Source organism: Panthera uncia (genome assembly GCF_023721935.1).
Source record: "Panthera uncia isolate 11264 chromosome A3 unlocalized genomic scaffold, Puncia_PCG_1.0 HiC_scaffold_11, whole genome shotgun sequence".
NCBI lineage: Eukaryota > Metazoa > Chordata > Mammalia > Carnivora > Felidae > Panthera > Panthera uncia.
This window is the reverse complement of record NW_026057578.1, coordinates 84,174,967-84,196,832: the sequence shown is the minus strand read 5'-3', so window position 1 is coordinate 84,196,832 and position 21,866 is coordinate 84,174,967. Positions and strand designations below refer to the sequence as shown.

At 39.9% G+C, this 21,866-nt stretch overlaps 1 protein-coding gene across 2 annotated transcripts in view; it reads left to right on the top strand.

Moving 5' to 3' along the window:
- Positions 1-822: 822 nt before the first annotated feature.
- Positions 823-21,866, top strand: part of GFPT1 (glutamine--fructose-6-phosphate transaminase 1) — a 52,769-nt gene continuing 31,725 nt past the window's right edge. For both annotated transcript variants that reach the window (XM_049651590.1, XM_049651591.1), the window contains exons 1-5: positions 823-1,009; positions 11,129-11,236; positions 13,361-13,468; positions 17,453-17,578; positions 20,548-20,606. In XM_049651590.1, coding sequence (XP_049507547.1) covers positions 1,003-1,009; positions 11,129-11,236; positions 13,361-13,468; positions 17,453-17,578; positions 20,548-20,606 — 408 coding nt within the window. In that variant the 5' untranslated portion in view covers positions 823-1,002. The remainder of the gene's footprint in view (positions 1,010-11,128; positions 11,237-13,360; positions 13,469-17,452; positions 17,579-20,547; positions 20,607-21,866) is intronic.

Sequence of the window (21,866 nt, the reverse complement as noted above, 5' to 3'; positions counted from 1 at the left end):
GTCAAATGTAAGGCTGTCAAATCTAAGCAATTACTAGTCTTCTCAGGTGGGCCGTCAGAAGTCTGGGCCAGCAGAGTTTCATAAGTCCAGGAGCAGTGTTGTATCGTTTTGCCTTACATTTCCCCACCCTACCCCCTCTGCAAAAAAACTGGGGGTTAGGGAGGCAATGGATGAGGGTGAGGATAGGGTGAGGAGGGCGTTTAGAGGCCAAGCATATTACATAGAGCTTAAATAGGTAACTGAATTGCCTGTCACCCGAAAGACTGGCCAAACCTGAATGGCGCTTTGCATCAAGAATTTTGATACCTTTCCTCCCTACTTCGCTCAATTTTCTTTGCGATTTTTCTGCAGCCTTATGTTCCTTTTCCATCCTGACTTGTTTATTTGTCCCTCAGGATCCCTTTTTTCAGGCCTCCCGCTTTCTTCCTCCTTTTTCCGCCGCTTCGTGGGGTGCCGGAGCCTGGGGCCTTGGGCTGCATTGGGCGCGTGCTCCAAGGCTATTTGCTTTGCTAACAATTCCATCCTGTTTCCTTAACGCCCGTCTTTCCCTGCCAGCCACCGAGTTTCTGCCTCCCCCACAGCGTGGTTCCTCCAGCTGCTCGCCTGGGGGCCAGGCGGCTCAAGGAACTCCAAGCGGATGCGGCCGCTGGCTGGTGCCACGTCTTCGCCGCCAGCAGGCCAGCGCCTGCGTGGGCTCGGGGGCGGGGCGGGGCGGCGCGGGGAGGCGGGAGCTACGCGTGAGCGGCGCGGACGCGGCCCAATGGGATTCGCGGGAGGCGGCGGCGGCGGCGCGGTGCGCGCCGAGGGGCGGGGCCCGTCGGCAGTTGCTGGCGAGCCCGGGAGGCCGAGAAGGCTGTCGTTGCCTCGGCCGTCGCATCCCCGAGGGAGTCGTGTTCGCGTGCCCCCGACCCCCAAGCTCGCCGATCGCCCCCGAGGCTCCTGTGTACGCACCTGACCTCGCCAGCCGCTCGCCGCTCGCCTGCGGACCGTGCCTTCTGCATCATGTGCGGTAAGGGGGCTGCGGGCGGGGGGCGTGTTGCGGGGCGGTGCTGGGGTGCGGTGCGGGCGCAGCCGAGGCCGGAGGCGCTGGCGGGAGCCGGAGTGGGGAGGGTGTGAAGTCTGGGTGCTGGGTGCGGAGGCCGGCCTGTGCGAGCGGGGGTGGGGGTGGTGGACCTAGTAGGGCACCTGAGAGGAGGGCGGGCCCTAGAGGGGATCTGGGGGGCCAAAGGGACCGGTTTTGCGCGGAGAAGGGAAACAGAAGGTAGATAAATGTCTTGGAAAAGGAGAGAGGGCAGAGGGAACTGAAGTGTGGAGGGGTTTGCCTTCAAAAGAGTACATCAGGTGAGTGAGGCAACCTGTGGAACATCAGGTGAGATCTCTCGAACTTATCTTACATTCTTCTAGGATTTATCTTTTAAATACATTTATTTTTAGTTGCTTTCTTTCGGGCAGGCCCAGTAGAAGACAGAACTATACATAGCTAGAGCTAGGACAATGGCATTATAATACACAGTCTTACTTCCTGCTACTCCCTGTCTCAACAGAAACCATTGCTAATCAATAAGTTGGTGAATGGGCTTAGACCTAATCCTCTAGTGGAAGAGACCTGAAAGTGACCATAACATGCTTTATCACGTGCATTTGCACCCATTTAAAACACTTACCTATGAACAGTGTTGGTGCACATTTAATAAATGTTTTATCAAGAGCAGTTAAAACATAGGTCCTTTTATGCTATGTTTTGAGACTTAGTAGTTTTATTGTTACCTAAAACTGGTAGTAAAGGGAACTGTCAGAATTATATCTGAAATGATTGATAAGCACTCAAATAGGTATTAACTTGGCCATTGTCAGTAAAAATAATTGTATTCTTACCTCTTTCATTGAAATTTACAACTAACCTTATCCCTGGAAGAAGGAGTGCTTTTTTAAGAAGGGAAGTAGAATTGTAATGGAATTGAAGCTATCTGGGAAACTTATTCTTTATAGCCTTTTGGAAGAATACCCTAGAGGAGGTAGCTTGTACTCATTAGTTTATATTTTTCCTGTATTTAACTTTATGCTAATTTCAGCTTCTGAAAATAAGGAGCAGGTTTAGAGTAGATTTAAAAAAAACCTCAAAAACAGAAACATCTATAAATAGTTTCTGAAATTATTGGACTGGAGCTGACTTTTTTGTTATGTCTGATTAGTAGAGTGGCTTTGAAAAACACATTAGTTTGTAGTTGTGAAGTAGTGAATTTGCAAAACTGGCTAATCCCCAAGATGACTTTTCCTGAATGATGGGGTGTGAGCCTAGTTAAGTACCAGGCTTTCTGCTTGCAGGTCGTCTTGTTCCAGGAAAAAAGGGAGTCGGAGTACCATAAAAGAAAAAGTCAGATTTGCTTTAGAAAGGTTCAGATAAGGGTGAGGCTGTGAGGGTGGAGACTAGATAAGTAAGAGTTTTCACACAGCCAACATCCCCATTCCATAGAGTTTTCCTGTTGAGGAAACCGATGGGTTGTAAAGAAGTAGTATTTTGGGGGGATGGGTGGGAGGGGAAAGTGGGTGATTGGCATTGAGGAGGGCACCTGTTGGGATGCTCCAATTGGTTTATTGTATGGAAACCAATTTGACAAATTTCATATTAAAACAACAACAACAAAAAGTAGTATTGGAAGCATTTCTAAGGTCCTCCTTGTAACCCAGAACAGAGTTTTGCATGATTCTAGGAACGAGGTTCAGAATGTATTTCCTTTTTAATGTAAATTCTAAACTGAACTGTTAAGACATGGTCTTTATATTCTTCCCGCATCTCAATCATTGAAATAAAATTTCTAGACAGAGGAAGTGAGTGGGAATGAAATTAGATGGGAAAATTTAGAAGTTTCTTTTTTCCATGTTATTTTAATTCCAGTACAGTTAATATACAGTATTATATTAGTTCCAGCTGTACGATATAGTGATTCAACAATTCCATACATCACCCAGTGCTCATCACAGACGGGTACCCTCCTTAATCTCCAGTACCTATTTTACCCATCCCCCCACTCATAGTTTTACCTTCTGATTACCTGCTGCCTAGTTTTCCCAAAAGATTATTTTGTTTCAACACTGTAAAATGTTGAAGCAGAAGAATGAAGATTTTGTGATACGCTTTTTCCAATCAGATGTACTGATAAGACTGTCATAATGTTTACCAGCTTGTGTTGGGATGTTAATAATGTTGCTCAGGAAAAAAAAGATTCTATGGTCAAGTAAATGAGGTAAGCAATAGATTAAACAGTGTTGAACTGGCTGTTTTTATTGGAGAGTTTCTTGGAACCTTTAGTGGGCTATTAAGTGTTGTGAATCTCCTAGAGAATAGTGTGCCTGTTTTCCAAATTTATTTTGTCTTCTTATTCTTGGTTCTTAGAATACATTTTGTCCTTTTTTTTTTTTTTAAATATTTTTTTAAGTTTGTTTTTGAGACAGAGAGAGACAGAGCATGAACGGGGGAGGGTCAGAGAGAGAGGGAGACACAGAATCGGAAGCAGGCTCCAGGCTCTGAGCCATCAGCCCTGAGCCCGACGCGGGGCTCGAACTCACAGACCGCGAGATCGTGACCTGAGCTGAAGTCGGACGCTTAACCGACTGAGCCACCCAGGCGCCCCCATTTTGTCCTTTTTTATTTGTACTACCTTTTGTTTTGGTGAGAGATGGAAAGTCACTTAAGCTACCCCTAACTTTTAGCAGATTTGCTGTTGTTTTTTTATAAATGTAGGGTAATACTGTTCTTTTTCTTTTCTTTTTTAAAAAAGGTTTTTAATACATTTTTTAAAATGTTTATTTATTTTGAGAACAAGAATGAAGGGGAGGGGCAGAGAGAGACTCCCAAGCAGTCTCCGTGCTGTCAGTGCAGAGCTCAGCGTGGGCTCAATCTTACCTTTCATGAGATCATGACCTGAGCTGAAGTCAAGAGTCTGATGCTTAACCGACTGAACCACCCAGGCGCCTGGTTTTTTTATTAATAAAAACTGCATTTCTTTCTTTCTTTTTTTTAATGTTTATTTTTTGAGGGAGAGAGAGATAGAATGTGAGCAGAGGAGGGGCAGAGAGAGGGAGAGACACAGAATCCGAAGCAGGCTCCAGGCTCTGAGCTGTCAGCACAGAGCCCGATGTGGGTCTTGAACGCACGAACCATGAGATCATGACCTGAGCTGAAGATGGAAGCTCAGCCAATTGAGCCACCCAGGCCCCCCTCAAAACTGCATTTCTTAATTTAGTTTTCTGACTCTCTTTGTTCCTTTCGCGCTTTCAAAACAGTATTCTCCTCAGTAAGGAAAGCATGCTTGATCCAGTCACTGACACAGCACACATGGAATCACCACAGTCTCCGCTGACATGTTTTTTTCATTTTAGACAATCTCTAAGAACTATAGGTCTCACAGCACAGACTCCTCAAAGTTGGCCTTGGCACACACCACATGTGGATTTTGGGGCTTTTCCAACCTCCTTGGTATAAAGGTAAACAGTTATATTACCAGGGGTTTGGGATAGCCTAGCATTGTTAAGAGGCTGTGTTATATAGAATAGCCTATAGCGCTATGTCAAAGGCAGGACCATTCTGAATACCTCTAGACGTTGTCCCTGGAAGAGCAGGAATACCCTTCTGATCCAGTGGTGTATATAAATGGAATTTTGTAAATGAGGCCCTATTTAGACGCAGTAAGGGAGCTTATAATTTAAATCCTTGGGGCGCCTGGCTGGCTCAGTTGGTAGAGCATATAACTTTTGATCTCGGGGTTATGAGTTCAAGGCCCACATTGGGTATAGAGGTTACCTAAAAAATACCTTAGAAAGAAATAAAAGTATCCTGAAATGCCTCCTTAAAAAGATTTTTGTAATTGGGGTGCCTGCGTGGCTCAGTTGGTTAAGCGTCCGACTCTTTGTATTGGCTCAGCTCATGATCTCATAGTTCATGAGATTGGGCTCTGCACTGACAGCGAGGAGCCTGCTTGGGATTCTTTTTCCCTCTATGTGCGTGCATGCGCGCGCGCGCTCTCTCTCTCTCTCCTCCCCCCCCCCCCCACCGTAAACATTAAAAGAAAGATTTTTGCATTTATACTAAAAGCTTTGGAAGTAATTGAGGAATGCTGAGACTGGCCGCTAGGGTAAATCATAGAACCAGTACTATTAATATATTCTTAGAAATTATACTGGATATAAAGTAGTTGTGAAAGAAAATGATTAATTGCTTAGTAAGTATTTCCTCAGTTGTGTTCTCTGGAAGGGAGAAGTTAATAGGTGCTGGTTATGAGCAATAGAAGGTGGGAGAGTTTTATAACACAAGTGTGGGAAATTCGGCTTTTGGAGAGTCACAATTAGCAAGATTAAAGTTTCTAGAAAGTTCTAGAAATAAACCTGTTAACTTGAACCCAGTATTTCTTAAACCTTTAATTATGGAACATTTCTTTCACTTTGTCCCTATTTAGCATCCTGCAAAATGGTGTTCTTTTTCTGTGGTTTGGGAATTTTTGACTGTATGTTTCAAGTACCTAGAAAGCATTAGAAGATATTTAAAGTGATGGCTTTATACTTGATGCTGTGCCCTTCAGAGAGATGACTAAAATAAGGGAATTGCCTTCAAGGAATTGCTGTTGGATTGGAAGAAACAGTGAATACACCAGTGCAATACAAGGAATGCAACAGGTGTGGATGATACCAGGCATTTTTTGTTCATCATTCATTACCATGTTATAGACTACGAGTGGAATGAATAGAAATTCAGAGACTAGTTAGGCCAAGAATGTTTCAGGTAATGGGGCAGTACTCTTTTTTTTTTTTTTTTTTTTTTTAAGTAATCTCTGTACCCAACGTGGGGCTCCAATTTACAATCCTCAAATCAAGAGTCACATGCCCTATCGACTGAGGCAGCCAGGCACCACAGGAGCAGTAATTTTATGTTGAGGAATAGTGCCAGCTGGTAGGCTGTGAGAGATCTCATTGATGGCATTTACCCAACAGTGAATGGAGTCAGAAATAGGTTGAGAACTGTTGCCATGGGGTTTGAAAGAAGAAATAAAAATTCTAGGAAAAAGGGCCAAAAACCATATTTAGAGGCTGAAGAGTTCCAAAGTAGTGTATTGACTTGGACAGAGTCTGCAAAACAAGAAGAATGTCATTCATGTTTAATATTACAGAGAGAAATTGTATTTGGCTCTAAAGAAATTATTAGAAAACTTGCATGTATGAAGGCAGAGGGATCTGAGTTTGTATTGAGGAGGTGGGAGTATTGTGGAACTGAGGTCCCCTGATAGAGTTGAAGAGTTGAGTTCTAGCGCGGTGGTTCTTGACCTGTAAACTGTGAAGTTACTACAGGGCGTTCACTGCTTAATTCATACTTTAAGCCTTTTCTATAAAATTGTACAAAAGATGTTCTACATCATTGGATAATAAAAATTCAACCCACTATTATGTAGGGTCCTCAAAATATTTTGATGTTAATAAAAAGTTCTGTATGTAGAAAGTTGAGGAATCGCTTATCAAGAGTTATAACAGGTAGGAGAAACTGGCTTTCAGGGAGTAGTATGGGAAATGTTTCTCTATTTTGAGCTCAAATAGAGGAATAAGGCACCTTGGAGTGGGTTTGCCATGAGGGGGGGACCTGTGCCTGGGAAAGTGAAGATGTTGCAGCCGTGTCTGATGAGCTCTTGCTGGTCCTTGAAAACCCAGGGGAGGGTGTGGATCTCTCTCTCACCAGACTGTATCCATATCCCTAGTAAGTTGATAAGGTGAACAGCCTCTGGCGTGTCGAACAATGTAGGAAGGATAAGAGAGTATATACTGTTAAGATGAAGATGAAAGCTTCAATTCTGTAGGTGAGGATCTACTAAAAATTGAGGAAGAAAGCGGGAAGAGAAATGGGGATAGGAGAATAGTCTAGATTCTAAGCTTTAGGATAATATCTGGAGAAGTTTGAAAGTTGGACCAGCAGTGAATTAACAGGGTTGGCCAGCAGTTGGGAGGGCCCCTACAGAAGTGGGCCTGAAATGGATGGACCTGAAGCGGATGGACTCTGCTGTAGGCCTGCTCGGGGACTCCGGAGTTAGAACACAGTGGGCCCAGAGGGGCTGGTTGTCAGGATGATGAAAAATTGTGGTCTGATGGGATTGGTTAGACAGAAGCGGGAGGGATGGAATGTTGGACGGTTTGCGGGCAGGAAGTACGTGCTTTTTTTCCAGAAAGATGATGCCATAGGTAGGCTGTGAGGGAGTGTGTAATTAGAGATGTCAGGGTTTAAACAGCGCTTTGAGTTCCAGAGTGTTAAATGTGTAAGAGAGAAGTGTTACACAGAGCTCCTTCCAGCGGCAGTGTGTATTTACAACAAAGTTGGGGATACTTGAACCAGCATTTTTGTAAATAGGGAAAAGATTTTAAACACTTAAAAAGCACTACTAATTGAAATTCCTCATTTTGTCACTCTATATGTTATAATTTTTTCTTGGTGTTTTCAGGATTGTAGAAAATGTTATCTCAAATATTTCCTCTTTTAAAGGACTCTTACCTGTAGAGTGTGCCTCTGTGATTATAGTGCTGAATATTTTTTTTGACAAGCATCAAGTTGATGTGTATGTTTAATTGCAGCATTATTTGTAACTGAAGAATCAGAAAAACCTCAACCAGGAGGGAAATGATTAGGTAAAATAAATCTATTAGGGAGTAGTGTGCAGCCATTAAATAGAATAGGGTAGATGCGTATATACTGACATAAAAAGATAGCCAACATCCTAAGAAACAGTATATATAGAGTCGTCACATTTATGTGTTAAAGAAGTGCCCTTTAAAGCTATGTACATCTAGTTTTATATGTGTATAGCTAAAGGACTGGACATATACAGAGGTTCATAGCTGAAGGATTCAGACAGTTTGTATGGGATTAACAGTGGATAGCTCCCTTGTATGGATATACACAATTTATCCTGTAGCATTTGTGTACTTTGAATCTTTAATGATGATTATGAATGGATTATAACTTTCAAAATGAAAGTTAAGTGGCATTGCAGATGGATTTTGATACAGAAAGTATAAAATTTAGAGAATGAATTTGAACAGTTATCACTGGTAAATTATACTGTCTGAAGTCTCAAAATATTGAAGGTGTCAAGGGAAAAAACATGTAAAAGTATTCTCATTTATAAGGACATAAATTCAGCCAGGCATAGGAACTTTAATAATTTAATTAGTCTAAGTTGCATTCAGTTTTCATTTCAGTACCGTTTAACAGCCTTTCAACCAAGTGTGTCTGTGACCCAGGTTGCATCTGAATATTTTGTTAAGCAGGGTGCTCATTAGTACTTTTATGTCATTGACTTTAAGTTGCAATTTTCCAAGAATGATCCCTGTAGGTGCAAGCATCCACTCCATTTAGGGGGATATTTATTTCAAGAATATTCCATTAATAAATAAGAAAACTTATACTTGGGAAGCACATGGTGATAATAGGAGAGGAAAATCTGTGCTCCATAAAACTAGTGTGTGTGGTATTGAAGCAGTTACCAAAGAGTAGTGGAGAGTTGATTTTTAGGCTTTTAGTAGTTAATCTAAAGTAGAACTGTTTGTGGGAGGTTTGAGAAGACAAGTCAAAGACCTGAAATGGGGCTCATTCTAGTGATTTCTATGCGAATAAGCACCATTTTGAGTTATGAATCCTCCCTTGCGAACATGTCCTGTATGCCTGATTGACTGGTTATTTGCCATTATATTTTCCCAGCTACCCCATGAGTACACATAACCCACCAATGCCAGCAGGTGCACTTGTCTCGGGCCAGGAGTCCTGGCGAGGGGCTGGTCTGTAAAATTGACAGGTTCAGTCTCTTTTATCTTTCATTTCTCTAAGCACGGATGACTTAGATTAATCCCCTCCCCTCTGTGTTTTCTTTTTCCAGCTCTGTTACTTTGATCTTAGAAAACTTTTCTACATACGTTGTCCTTTTCTTCCTTTCAATTCCTGCCTGGTTATGTATGGAGAAATGTTGCTCTGACTTCTTCCTCTATGCCTCGTCTTCTTTTCTTTGTTCCAAAAGTGAGCTCCAAAATGACAGTGATAATTACCGATAATAGTAGTGCTTCCTCTCAAGGAAAAAGCAGGTTTTGAATTGGAACACGATATGTAGTATTTTATTGAATTTAAGATGCCACTGATTGGGAAGTGCTCCATTATTATATAGATCACGAAGAAAGAGAACATGAATGTCTTAAAATCAGTGCTGTCAATATCTAAAGCCCTGAAAAGTATTCTGAAGATGCTTTCAGAATATGATAGGCTAGATGATCTGATTGTCTTTACTAGTGACAATCTTAACATCACTAATAAGGGACCTACGGACAGTATAAAATACATACGTACATTGTGAGTAATTCTTGCCCTCAAATTTTAACCTAACTCAATCAAGTCTTTAGATCTGTCTCCCAATCTACAGGAACTACAAGGAATAGAGGAATTGGTTAGATTCTTTCTAGCTTAAGCAATTAGACACAGCCAGAAGGTGAGACATTCAACAAGAAAATTGGCCTCAGCTTGCCAGTAAGTTGGTGTCTGGGGGGAAGACAGGGCAGTAGGGGAGACCATTCTGGATTCAGAGAGACTTTTGAGACAGAACAATCAAATATGAGATGTGGTTGGCATTCCTCATGCTGCTGTTTTTAAAATGTGGACTTCTGGTGCGCCTGGGTGGCTCAGTCGTTTGAGTGTCGGACTTTGACTCGGGACATGATCTCACGGGTTCATGTGTTCGAGCCCCGCGTCAGGCTCTGTGCTGACAGCTCAGATCCTGGAGCCTGCTTCAGATTCTATGTCTCCCTCTCTCTGTGCCCCTCCCCCACTCATGCTCTGTCTCTCAGAAAAGAATAAATGGGGGCCCCTGGGTGGCCAGTTGGATAAGTGGTTGACTTTTGGTTTTGGCTCAGGTCATGACCTCATGGTTTGTGAGTTCAGGCCCCGAGTTGGGCTCTGCGCTCACGGTGCAAAACCTGCTTCAGATCCTCTGTCTCCCTCTTTCTGGCCCTGTCCTGCTCATGTGCTTGCTCTCTCTCTCTCTCTCTCTCTCAAATAAACATTAAAATTTTTTTTAAAAAGTGAATAAGCATATAAAAATTAAAAAAAAATTTTTAATGTGTATTTATTTTTAAGAGTGAGAGGGACAGCGTGAGCAGGGGAAGGGCAGAGAGAGAGGGAGACACAGAATCCGAAGCAGGCTCCAAGCTCCGAGCTCTGTCAGCACAGAGTCTGACGCAGGGCTCAAACTCATGAGATGATGACCTGAGCTGGAGTCGGATGCCTAACTGACTGAGCCACCCAGATGCCCCTAAAGAATTATTTTTAATGTAGACTTCCTTTACCTATGTTCTACTGCTTGTTTTCTTTTCTGGTTCAGTTCGCATTGTACTAGTCCTTTTTATTCTAATTTTGTTTTTTCCAAATAAGTACTCCTTTTTTTGTGAATTCTCAGTAGGTGTTAACATGTACCGTAATAGTTGTTTATCTTTGGTAGTATCTGGTGAACAAAAGATTCCAGCCATTTTCCCTTAAGGAAATATCTTAGTCCATTTTTCCCTATTATTAAATTATTTAGGTTTTATTTTTCACATCTTTGATATTTATAAGTTGTTTATTGTTACTGATATTGATACCAGGATCATTGGCTATAAGAAAAATTATTCCATCTATATAGTTTTGTAGGGTCCATGTGTTGCTTAAAATATTTCAGAAAATGTTTTAAACAATGCTCAATATATAGGACATAAACCATGAATTTGTTGATTAATCTAAAATTTTTTTTTAAGTTTATTTATTTATCTTTGAGAGAGAGTGTGAGCAGGGGAGGGGCAGAGAGAGAGGGAGAGAGAGAATCCCAAGCAGGCTCCACCCTGTCAGCACAGAGACTGATGGGGCTGGCACCCACAAACCGTGAGATCATGACCTGAGCCAAAATCAAGAATTGGACGCTTAACCAACTGAGCCACCCATGTGCCTCTCTTTTTTAAAGATGACTCTAGCTTCATATTTCTGCACATCTTAGACATAATTATGCAGATGAAGATTTTGTCATAATTGTGTCGATTTTGTTTCATTAGTCAAATTTTTTATTAAATATTTGTTCATTTGCAGGTATATTTGCTTACTTAAACTACCATGTTCCTCGCACAAGACGAGAAATCTTGGAGACCCTAATCAAAGGCCTTCAGAGACTGGAGTACAGAGGATATGATTCTGCTGGTATTTCCTTTTAAAAAAATATTATAGGTTCTACATGATTCTTGAATCTATATAAAGATGTTTTGTTTGTTGCCTAGATTCTTTAGTAATGTTTATTTTTGAGTAAACATAAAAAGAATTTTTATCTTTTATTATGTTCAAAGGGTTTATTCATGTAATTTCAACAGTATTACCATTTATATTACTTCTTATGGATATCTTCCTTTGTTGAGAATGTTACTATAAAAACATAAATCACCTGAGGCATGTTCATGGTAGAACAAAGTTCTTGAAGGCCTTACTTTATAAATTATCTTTTTTCTTTCTTGTAACTTTAATTTCTTTTTCTCTAAGGATTCCCTGCTCTTGGCATATAAACTTGCCTGAGATTCTTCCACCTTAAATAAATGGCAAAGCAAATAAAAATACCTTTTTGTCAGCTTAATGGTGTATTCTGGCTCCTTTCCTTAACCATGTTAGGGGTCCCCAAGACCACCTCCCAAGGAGGACTCAGCATATAGTTGTACTCATGACTAGGATTTATTCCAACAAGAGAATCCAGAGCAAAATCAGCAAGGAGAAAAGACACATGGGGTGAAGTCTGGAGGATATGAGGCACAACTGCTGAGCGTTTTCTCCTGTTGGAGTCACACATTGTGCACTTAATTCAGCCAGCTGTGACAACGTTGTGAAATGTGTATCACTGAAACCACTCAGTGCCCAAGCTTTTATTTGAGGCTGCTCGCGTAGATCCCATCTGCCTAACACGTACCACAATTCTAGACTCCCAGAGTGGAATCAGATGTTCAGTATAAGCCACATTGTTTGCAGTTAATAAGATGCAGTAAACCATTCTTTATCAGTTAGGTAACCCTCCTGAAATCCCAGGTTCCCAGATGCCAGCCAAGGGCCAACTTTGTAGGCAGACCTTTCTAAGGAAAGCGGTTTAAAGCGGTGTCAGGCTTGCTATGTTAAGCCTTTTCTGTACCTTTGACATTGCCGAATGTAATGGGCACTTACTTTCCGTAACTTCCTCAGTTAATAGAAAGTGAATTCCTCAGCTCTTTTGTTCATAAAATTCTCTCCTTCCTTAGCTTTTGGATAACACATATTCTCTTCTTAATATGCTGGTTCTTTTGTTTGCTTTGAGGGCTCCTTTTCTTCCACCTTTGCTTAAATATTAATGTTCCTTAAGATTCTTTCCTACGCCCATTTTTCTTACTTTGTATCGTCATGGGTGAGCTCTGACTTCATCAGCCTCCCATATGTTGATGATGAATAACCCACATGTATTTCCCAAGCTGCAGACATGTATTTCCAGTTGCCTCTTAGAATTTTCTTCCTGGATAAACCATGATATTATAAACTTTGCATGCCCAGAAGTGAAATGAACATACTCCCCACGCTGTTCTTTCTGTATTCCTTTTATCAGCAATCATTCAACAAGTCCTGTGAGCCTAGAAGGTATCCCAGACCCAGCCTGCCTTCTCACATTGCATCCAGCCAGTTCTACCCTCAGTATCACTGATCTCTGTCTTCATCACCACTGTTTGGTTCAGGGCCTCCTCACTTTTGCTTTCCTGTAGCTATCATCTTCTGACAGCTGTTCCTCCCTTTCAGTCTACTCCGTTTCCAAAGAGAGTCTTCTAAACATTTTTAGTTTCTCTACTTAAAACTACTCCATGCTTTTTTAGTACCTTTGGGTAACTTTTTCAAATTCTTTAGAAACTTAAGTAGAATTTCGAGGAATGTGTTCCCTGATTGTCCTTGTGTATTTTGCTTCTGAGGTAGGTGCCGATCTTCTGGGTTTCTCCATGGTGCTCAGGGTGCCACCCAAACTATAGTGCTTTTATTTTTCCCCCCAATCTGTGGTACTTGTATCATATAATCCAAACCCACACTGTATTGTAATGATTTGTTCCCTCTCTTCTGAGTAGACCCATTAGAAATTTGAAGATAAAAATTGAATTAATTTCATTTTTGTTTCTAGCAGCTATCATGTTTCTTGACATATAATAGGTTTTCAGTAAATGTGAATTGATGAACAAATGAATTAGATGAAAAAATAATTTGTAATTAAAAGTTGTGTCTCACGATGATAATCTAAGTTTCTAAATCTAGCTTTTCTGCCTCTCGATGATTTAGGTGTGGGAGTTGATGGAGGCAATGACAAGGATTGGGAAGCCAATGCCTGCAAGATCCAGCTCATTAAGAAGAAAGGGAAGGTTAAGGCACTGGATGAAGAAGTTCACAGTAATGTACTTAGTTTGAATTTTGTCCCCTCTCCCCTCCCTTTGTTTCCTTCTCCCTCTCCTAACAAATTCCCTTTCCATATTTAGGGTTCATTTAAGAAAAGTGATGTTTAAAGTGGAAGGAAGGGAAGAAAAGTAGTTTTGTTATTATCTTTGCTAGTGTGCAGTATACCTTAGCTTCAAAAATGACCATAGTAACTAGGGGAGGAAATTAGCTAGGTACATTGTGTTCACAGCAAGCTCAGTATCTGAAAATGAAGGAACCACCATCCCTGAGGAAGGCCTTTCATAGGGCAAAGGTATTTTTAGTGGTGCACTTATTCTAGTGTCTTCACTTTGGAGTAAATGCCTAGTTTGGACTTATAGTCAGTCTGGATGTTGCCCTTTTTAGTAGGTCTGCTATAATTAGGTAACTATCATGTTTTCTTTCAGATTTTCTTACTTCCCTGGTATAAAGTAGTTGCCCAGAGATACATGCTGCATTAAAGAGGATATACTTCTCAATATGTAGTTCATAACATTATGCTTAAACATTTTAATTTTTCACAGGAAACTTCAAAACAAAACGAAAGCTTTGAAGTAAATTGGAAAAAAAAAAAAAACATTAAAAAAAATCTTCCACAAACCCCAGGAAGCAGTAGGTTTTTTATGTACCTGCTCAAATGGATGTCATGATAAAGGAGTGCAGGTAGAAGAGGAGAACGATAGACTTAGTCACTTTTTTTTCCACATAAGCCAAACATTTAGCCTTGTAGTACTTGTTTAACAAATTAGATCAATACTTACGTTGCATGTATTGTGGGTAAGATTAGTTTAGGGATGAGGCAGGCACCCAAATAACTATACTTCAAAAACTGTAGTATAACTATTCGGTCTACTGTGTGTACCTGTATACCAGGCTGATTATATAGTTTCCATAGGAGAGAACAAACAAATTGCTTAAGGATTCAGGGGAGAGCTAGGTCCCACTTGAAGTTGGGCACTGTTGGAGAGACTTGGGATATATAAGGAATGCCTACTGATTCTATGTGGGCAAAGAGGGTGAGAAGGGAGGACCTTCTGAATAGAAGAGTGTCGGCAAAGGTAAGAATAGGGAAGCCAAATTTGATGGAATGGTCCTTTCACTCTACATTATAGGTAGTTGAGTGTGGGAGGCTGGAAGGCAGATTGTGACCAGAATCACCATTTTTGTATAACAGCATATTGAGACTTGCCACCTCCCGAAGGAAAGTCAGAAAGAGAGTGGAGGATTGGGAACTTGCAGACATTGCTGGGGAATTTGTAACTGATAAATCACTTTGGAGAGGAAGCTGGCAGTATCTAAATGGAGATGCCTATACCCTGTGACCAAGTGCTTCCATTCTTGGGCGTATACTTGAAACTCTATGGATAAGGAGATAGGACAAGATTCACTGCAGCAAAATGGAGAAACAATCTAAATGTCTACCAGTAAGACAGCAGGAGACTAAGTTGTATGTGGTATAGTGAATGAACACATGTAGCTTTTGAAAGGAGTATACTGGATCTGGTTCTGCATATGGGAACATGGATAGGTTGTGGGAACCTAATGTTGAGTGAAAAAATGAAAAAAGCATCCTTAGAGATGTGTAAAGTTAGTACCATTTAAAAAACAAAAGAATACTATCATTTGTGGACACATGTTACTGTCTCTATTAGACGTACAAAGGCACAGGTGGAGGAGTGCTCCATTAACCTGAGAATTCCCTGGGGAGGAATGGGATGGGGCCAGGGCATAAAGGAGGCACCAATTGCATTTTTTTACATTTTAGATCTTAAAAAAATCTAGACCACAAATGGTTAGACGTTAACATTTGTTAACTCTGGGGGTGCGTATTTGGATGTTTATGGTATTCACCTTGTTACTTGTAGCAAGTTTCAGTTTTTGACCCGTTAAGACAAAAGAGAAAGGAAGTCATTTCAGAAAAGGCCATTAGATTGGTTATCAGCAACTTCTGACTTCAATAGTAATAGATAACATTTATTATTGGTGTGTCCCAGACATTCCACTGAGTGCCTTACTAGTGCTTAGTATAACCCATGAAGTAGGTAAAACTATCATCTTCATTTTGTAGATGAGGAAATTGAAACACAGGAGTAAGTACTGTCATAGAGAGTAGGTGCTGTCATTAGGTGGTGTCGATAGTAAAGGCGGTGAGATTTGGTGGCGAAAGAAGGCTGTTATTCTAGGACGTGATAAAAATTTAAGATTGTTTTACATTTTACATCATGAGATGTAAAGCACGAATGGCTATATGTTAACATTTGTTATCTCTGGATGTCATCCAGACTTGGGTTCCAATCCTGTTTCTGCTTCCTATTAGCTATGACCTAGGGCAGGTTCTCTGACCTCTTAGAGCCTCAGTTTCTTTATAAAATGGGGACAGTAGTACCTAGTAGAGCATTGTGAGGATTCAGTAACAAAATGAATTCTTCTTGAGTGCTTACTATATTCTAGCCATTGTGCTAGGCCTTGATGACACAGTAGAGAACAAGATAGGCAGACTCCTTGGCTCAGTGGGACTTACTGTCTAGTGAGATGGCCAGACAACAAACAAATATATAATGTTAGGTAGTGATAGGTGCTGTGAGGAGAAAATACAGTAGAGGTGACATTTGAGCAGAGACCACATTATTGTCTGAAGGTGGGAGATTTTAGGCAGAAGGAACACCAAGTGCAAAGACTCTATGTGGGCTGAAAGTCAGTGGGCTAGCCAGTGACGGGGAGAGTGGCACGAGATGAGCTGGAGAGGTGACTGAGGGCTAGGTCATATAGGGTCTTAAGAATGATGGATTTTACTACATATGCCATGGGAAACCATCAGAAAATTTTGCATAGGGGATTGACATGATTTAACGGGGTCACTTTGGTTAGTGTGCAGACTAGATTGTACAAAGGAAAATTGGACATCGGGAGACCAGTTAGAATTCTGTTGAAGGAGTTTGGTTGGTGGTTGCTTGGGTCATATTGATAGGGATAGAGTGATGAGAAGTTGTTAGTATCTAGCATCAAGTAAGTTCTCAGTAAATGGTAGCTGTTGTTATTTGTAAAAGATGTATTGAGAGCTTTGATGTGTAATTGTAGAGGGGTGGAGAGAATGAGAATGTAAAGGTAAGTAGGGGCCAGATGGTGAAGGGCCTTGTATCCCATGGAAAGGTACTGGGACTTTATCTTGTGAGAAAATGGCTCTCTGGTTCCATGTTAGAATTTGAGGATCGTTTTATAAATCCCTGTGACCAGGTTTAAGATGATTGAAATGGGTAGCTAGGGATGCAGACCACTTTTTAAGCAATGGAAATCTGTTCAAGGATTTTAAGCGTTGTTTCCTGGTCAGATTTGTGTTTTAAAAGGACTCCTGATTAGCCAGTATAAAAACCACAAAGACTGCTAAAGTAAAATGCATGACTTTTCTATTTGAGACTTCTGAGCAGTTTGCTCTTCTTTTTTAAAAAAAAAATTTTTTTTAAATGTGTATTTTTGAGAGAGTGAGAGAGAGACTGAGCATGAGCGGGGGAGGGGCAGAGAGAGAGAGGGAGACACAGACTTCAAAGCAGAATCCAGGTTCTGAGCTGTCAGCACAGAGCCTGACATGGGGCTCTAACTCACAAACCGTGATATCATGACCTGAGCCAAAGTTGGACGCTTAACTGACTGAGCCACCCAGCTGCCCCAATGTTTCTTTGTTTTTGACAGATAGAGAGGGAAGGAGAGAGTGAGTGCACAAGCAGGGGAAGGGCAGAGAGAGGGAGAAACAGAATCTGAAGCAGGCTCCAGGCTTCAGCTGTCAGCACAGAGCCCAAGCAGGGCTCAAACCCACAGACTTCGAGATCATGACCTGAGCTGAAGTTAGATGCTTAACCAACTGAGCCACCCAGGTGTCCTGTAATAATTATATTTAAATATAGATTCTAGCATTATCTCTACAGCATGATTTAATATTGGAATTTTTCATTTTATATTCTTCAGAGCAACAGGATATGGATTTGGATATAGAATTTGATGTACACCTTGGAATAGCTCATACCCGTTGGGCAACACATGGAGAACCCAATCCTGTCAATAGCCATCCCCAGCGCTCTGATAAAAATAATGGTATGGACACATTCTGCATGCTTTGGAATGATTATAGAGAGATGGCTAATGGGAGAATGAAGACTCTTATGTTTTCATTATTTTAATTTTTTTTTAATATGGAAAGTTTTGGACATAATCAGAAGTAGACGGTATGTAGAACCTGATGTATCTGTTACCCAGCTTTAACATTTATCAATACAAAATCAGTTCTATTTCTCTATATTCCTCCACTCAGATTATTTTGGCAGTTCTCCCTTTCTCTCCCTTTCTCTTGCAGTTTACTGTGTTGTTTGTCCTGTAGAGTTTCCTGCAGTCTAGATCTTGCTATTTGTATGCTTCCCATGGTGTCATTTAACATGTTTCTCTGCCCCTTCTATTGACTATAAATTGGTATGTTATTGATTTACATGTGGAGGTATATAATGTTTAGGCATTTTTCTGTTTGTATTAGTGGCCATAGATCATTGCCAACATTAATTATTGCTTTAGGGATTTATAAAATGGTGATAGTCAAATACTGTCATTCATTTTTCACTTATCTCAAATACTTCTATAAAAAGAAACTTCTCCATATCAACTGCTCAGTTACCCAGAGTTACAGATTATATACGAGAGACAGGATAAATATTTGATATTTTCACTTTACCATTTTTCAAAGATGAAGTGGTTCTCATGTTCTAAGATAAACGAGTTTCTTTTTATTATTATAAACTCAGATTTAAAATATTGCATTTTTTAAAAACACGGAAGTAATAATGTATATTGATGTACAAATTTTCCCATCTTTGGCCTTTGGAGCTAATTTAGGTTGGTTCCTGAGTCCTTTTGACATGACACCAGTAGGCTTAACAGTCTTTGTTATTTTCTGGTAGGTTGAGATGTTTCAGGTTCATCTAATTTTGCCCCAGACTTGGAATCAGCCATTTCTCTAAGGACCCTTAGTTCCTTTTAGTGGAAATGGTATATAAAGACTAGAAACCAGGTGCTTATTAGAAGTGCTCATGCACCTAGGCCTTTTAGGTGGACATAGCTCTGTGGGTGGGTGCGTGCATGTGGAAGTTTAAAGATAAAACATGGCATAATATTACACTAACACTTCCTATTCACATCCAACGCTGGAAGGTTTTTACTTGACCTCCTTGCTCTGATAGATTTCCTTCCGATCACACCTAAAAACTCCATTCTTAACACCTGCAACATAGCTTATTTGATTTATTATGTCATCTACATACAATGGAATCCTAATACCAACACCATAAGTATGTTTACTGTTCTTTGTTAATTTTTTGTTAGTATTTTTGTCCTTAGAGTGTATCTCTTTAGAAATATATAATCAAATTACTGTGTTTTCGAGTCACTTGGAATAATTCTCTGTGGTCGTGGTATAATCAGATACATTATGTTGATATGTTTTATTTTAATTTTTAGGGATTGACCATCTTTAAAAATTAATTTTATTTCGAACTATGTGCATAATTCTGAAGTCATATCAATAAAACAAGTCATATTAAAAGAAGTCTAATTTGTATCGTATTTCCTCATCCTTATTCCTTATCTGTAGATAACCATTTAACACATTTTTTAGTCCTTAAAAAAATTTTTTTTAATGTTTATTTTATTTCTGAGAGAGAGAGAGGGAGAGAGAGCAAGAGCAGGGGAGGGGCAGAGAGAGAGGGAGACACAGAATCCGAAGCAGGCTCTAGACTCCAGGCTCCGAGCTGTCAGCACAGAGCCCAAGGCGGGGCTTGAGCTTTAGGGCTTTGTATCTAGCAGTCAGCTATTTATGATTCTGTGTTCCAGCAATAAAATGTTTTTCTTAGATTTATTTTTGTAGTATCATTTGGTGGTATCTTTTTTCACTTAAAAATCTAGTGAAAATTGTGTATTATTTGATTTGTAATTAATTTAATTCAAGCTCATTTAATATCAGCCCCAAATGTCAGATCTTTAAGTATATTTAAAAACATTTTGATAGTTTAGTATTCTAATTTTACGATTGTTTTTTGTTTTAAGTAGCCTCCATGCCCAATTTGGAGCTTGAACTCATGACCCTGAGGTCAAGAGTCACATGCTCTAGCAATGAGCCAGCCAGATGCCCCAGTATTCTAATTTTAAAGAATAATTTTTAAGAATTTTAAATAAAAATCCATATTAGTGGTCTTTACATACACTGTTGAGGGCTATAAATATTGCCAACTCCTCTAATCAAGAAGATGAAAATTATCCTGCCACATATGTATTTGATCTTGGAATGCTGTTTTAACATTAATTTATCTGACATTTTAAGAATTGTCTGGATCTCAGACAATAGTCTGAGTGAGATAGTGAAAAATACTATAGATCTGGATAGCTGATCTTTCTTTTTTCTTTTTTAATTAAAATTTTATTTTTATTTTGAGAGAGAGAGAGAGAGAGAGGAGAGCATGTGCCAGGGAGAGGGGCAGATTGGGGGAGAATGGGGAAGAATGAATCCCAAGCAAGCTCCATGCTCAGGATAGCTGGTTTTTCTTATTCTTTAACTTCAGTTCTTAAGCTCATTTAATGTAAATCAGGTAATTGTTTTAGTTTGAAAGTCTTTCTCTTTAAATTTAGGAATTTTTTATGCATAAGAATGAATGAACAAAGAAGCGAAAATAATAGTTGTATTGGTCACCTTTTTGTTTTGCAAATGAAGAAACCCTAGTAAATTTACCCCTTTCATAGGGTGAGATTAGATTAGTAGTTTAGCCACAAATGAAATTGATGTCTCTAGACCCCAGTTTATTATATTCTATACTGGATACTCTGTATCCACTTCTCTAGCACCGTGTGCTTCCACTAAACCACGTAAATAATGCTGCTGATCTACTCAAGGATAATCTGATAATGAAAAGTAGAAGATACTTGATTACACCTGGAATTCTAGCATGTGGCTTGATAGTTGTGGCTGTTGATAGTGTTTACTAGACCTGTAATTTTTTATCATCAATACTTTTTATCTCTTTTAGAATTTATTGTTATTCACAATGGAATTATCACCAACTACAAAGACTTGAAAAAGTTTTTGGTAAGTAAAGTAACTTGAAAAGACACCAGGCTTTGAGAGCAGTGAGTTTATTTGTTGGGGTTGCAGCAGCACCATCTAGGTATGATCAAGTAATTCCCAAGATGGTTACAAGGGTTTGGTGGCTTACTGGACTTTTCTTTGTGATATGGAATATTTTTGTTTCTTATGTGAATGACAAATAATTGCTTTACAAATAATTACTTTAAAAATAATTATTTTATTTATTTATTTATTTATTTTTTTCAGTGTTTATTTTAGAGAGAGAGAGAGCACGAGAGACAGGGGAAGGGGCAGAGAGAGAGACACACAGAATGCAAAGCAGGCTCCAGGTTTTGAGCTGTCAGCACAGAGCCTGATGTGGGGCTCAAACTCACAAACTGTGAGATCATGACCTGAACCGAAGTCAGATGCTTAACCGACTGAGCTACCCAAGTGCCCCGTTGTTTGGCATTTTTAAAAGCTTCAGGGTATATAAGAAGAATTAGGACAGATTAAATGAAGGCTCTATGCCCTAAATAGCCATGTACTATATAATATTGTTCATGATGATGATATATCATGATAATATATCATGATGATATAATATGTTCATGAGTGCCTCTTGGGGCTGTCCAGTTGAACTTTTCTGCAGTGTTAGAAGCCTGTATCTGAGCTGTCCAGTGTAGTAGCCACTGTCCACATGTGGTTATTGAGCTGGTATGACTGAAGATCCAAATTTAAAATGTTACTTCATTTTAATCAGTTAAAAAAATTTTTTTTAATGTTTATTTTTGAGGGAGAGAGAGAGAGAGCGAGGGAGGGAGGGGTAGAGAGGGAGACAGAGTATCCGAGGACAGTTCTGAGCTGTCAGCTCAGAGCCCGACATGGGGCTGGAACCCATGAACTGTGAGGTCATGACCTGAGCCAAAGTCAGAAGCTCAGTTGACTGAGCCACCGTGCACCCCTCATTTGAATCAGTTTAAATTTAAATAGCCACGTATAGCTAATGGCTATTGTATTGGATAGTGTGGTATCATTACCCAAGAAAGAATCATTATATTCATTATGGAATTATTGTTTTGTGGATGTTATATATTCCATAATATTTTAATTATTTAAAATTTAATTATATAAAATTGAAGTTATTTAAAATTATTTAATTATTTAAAATCTCAAAAATTATTTTGAGAGAGCAGGAGCAGGGGGAGAGAGAAAATCGAAAGAGAATCTAACAGTGCGGAGCCTGATGTGGGGCTCAATCTCGTGAACCGTGAGATCACG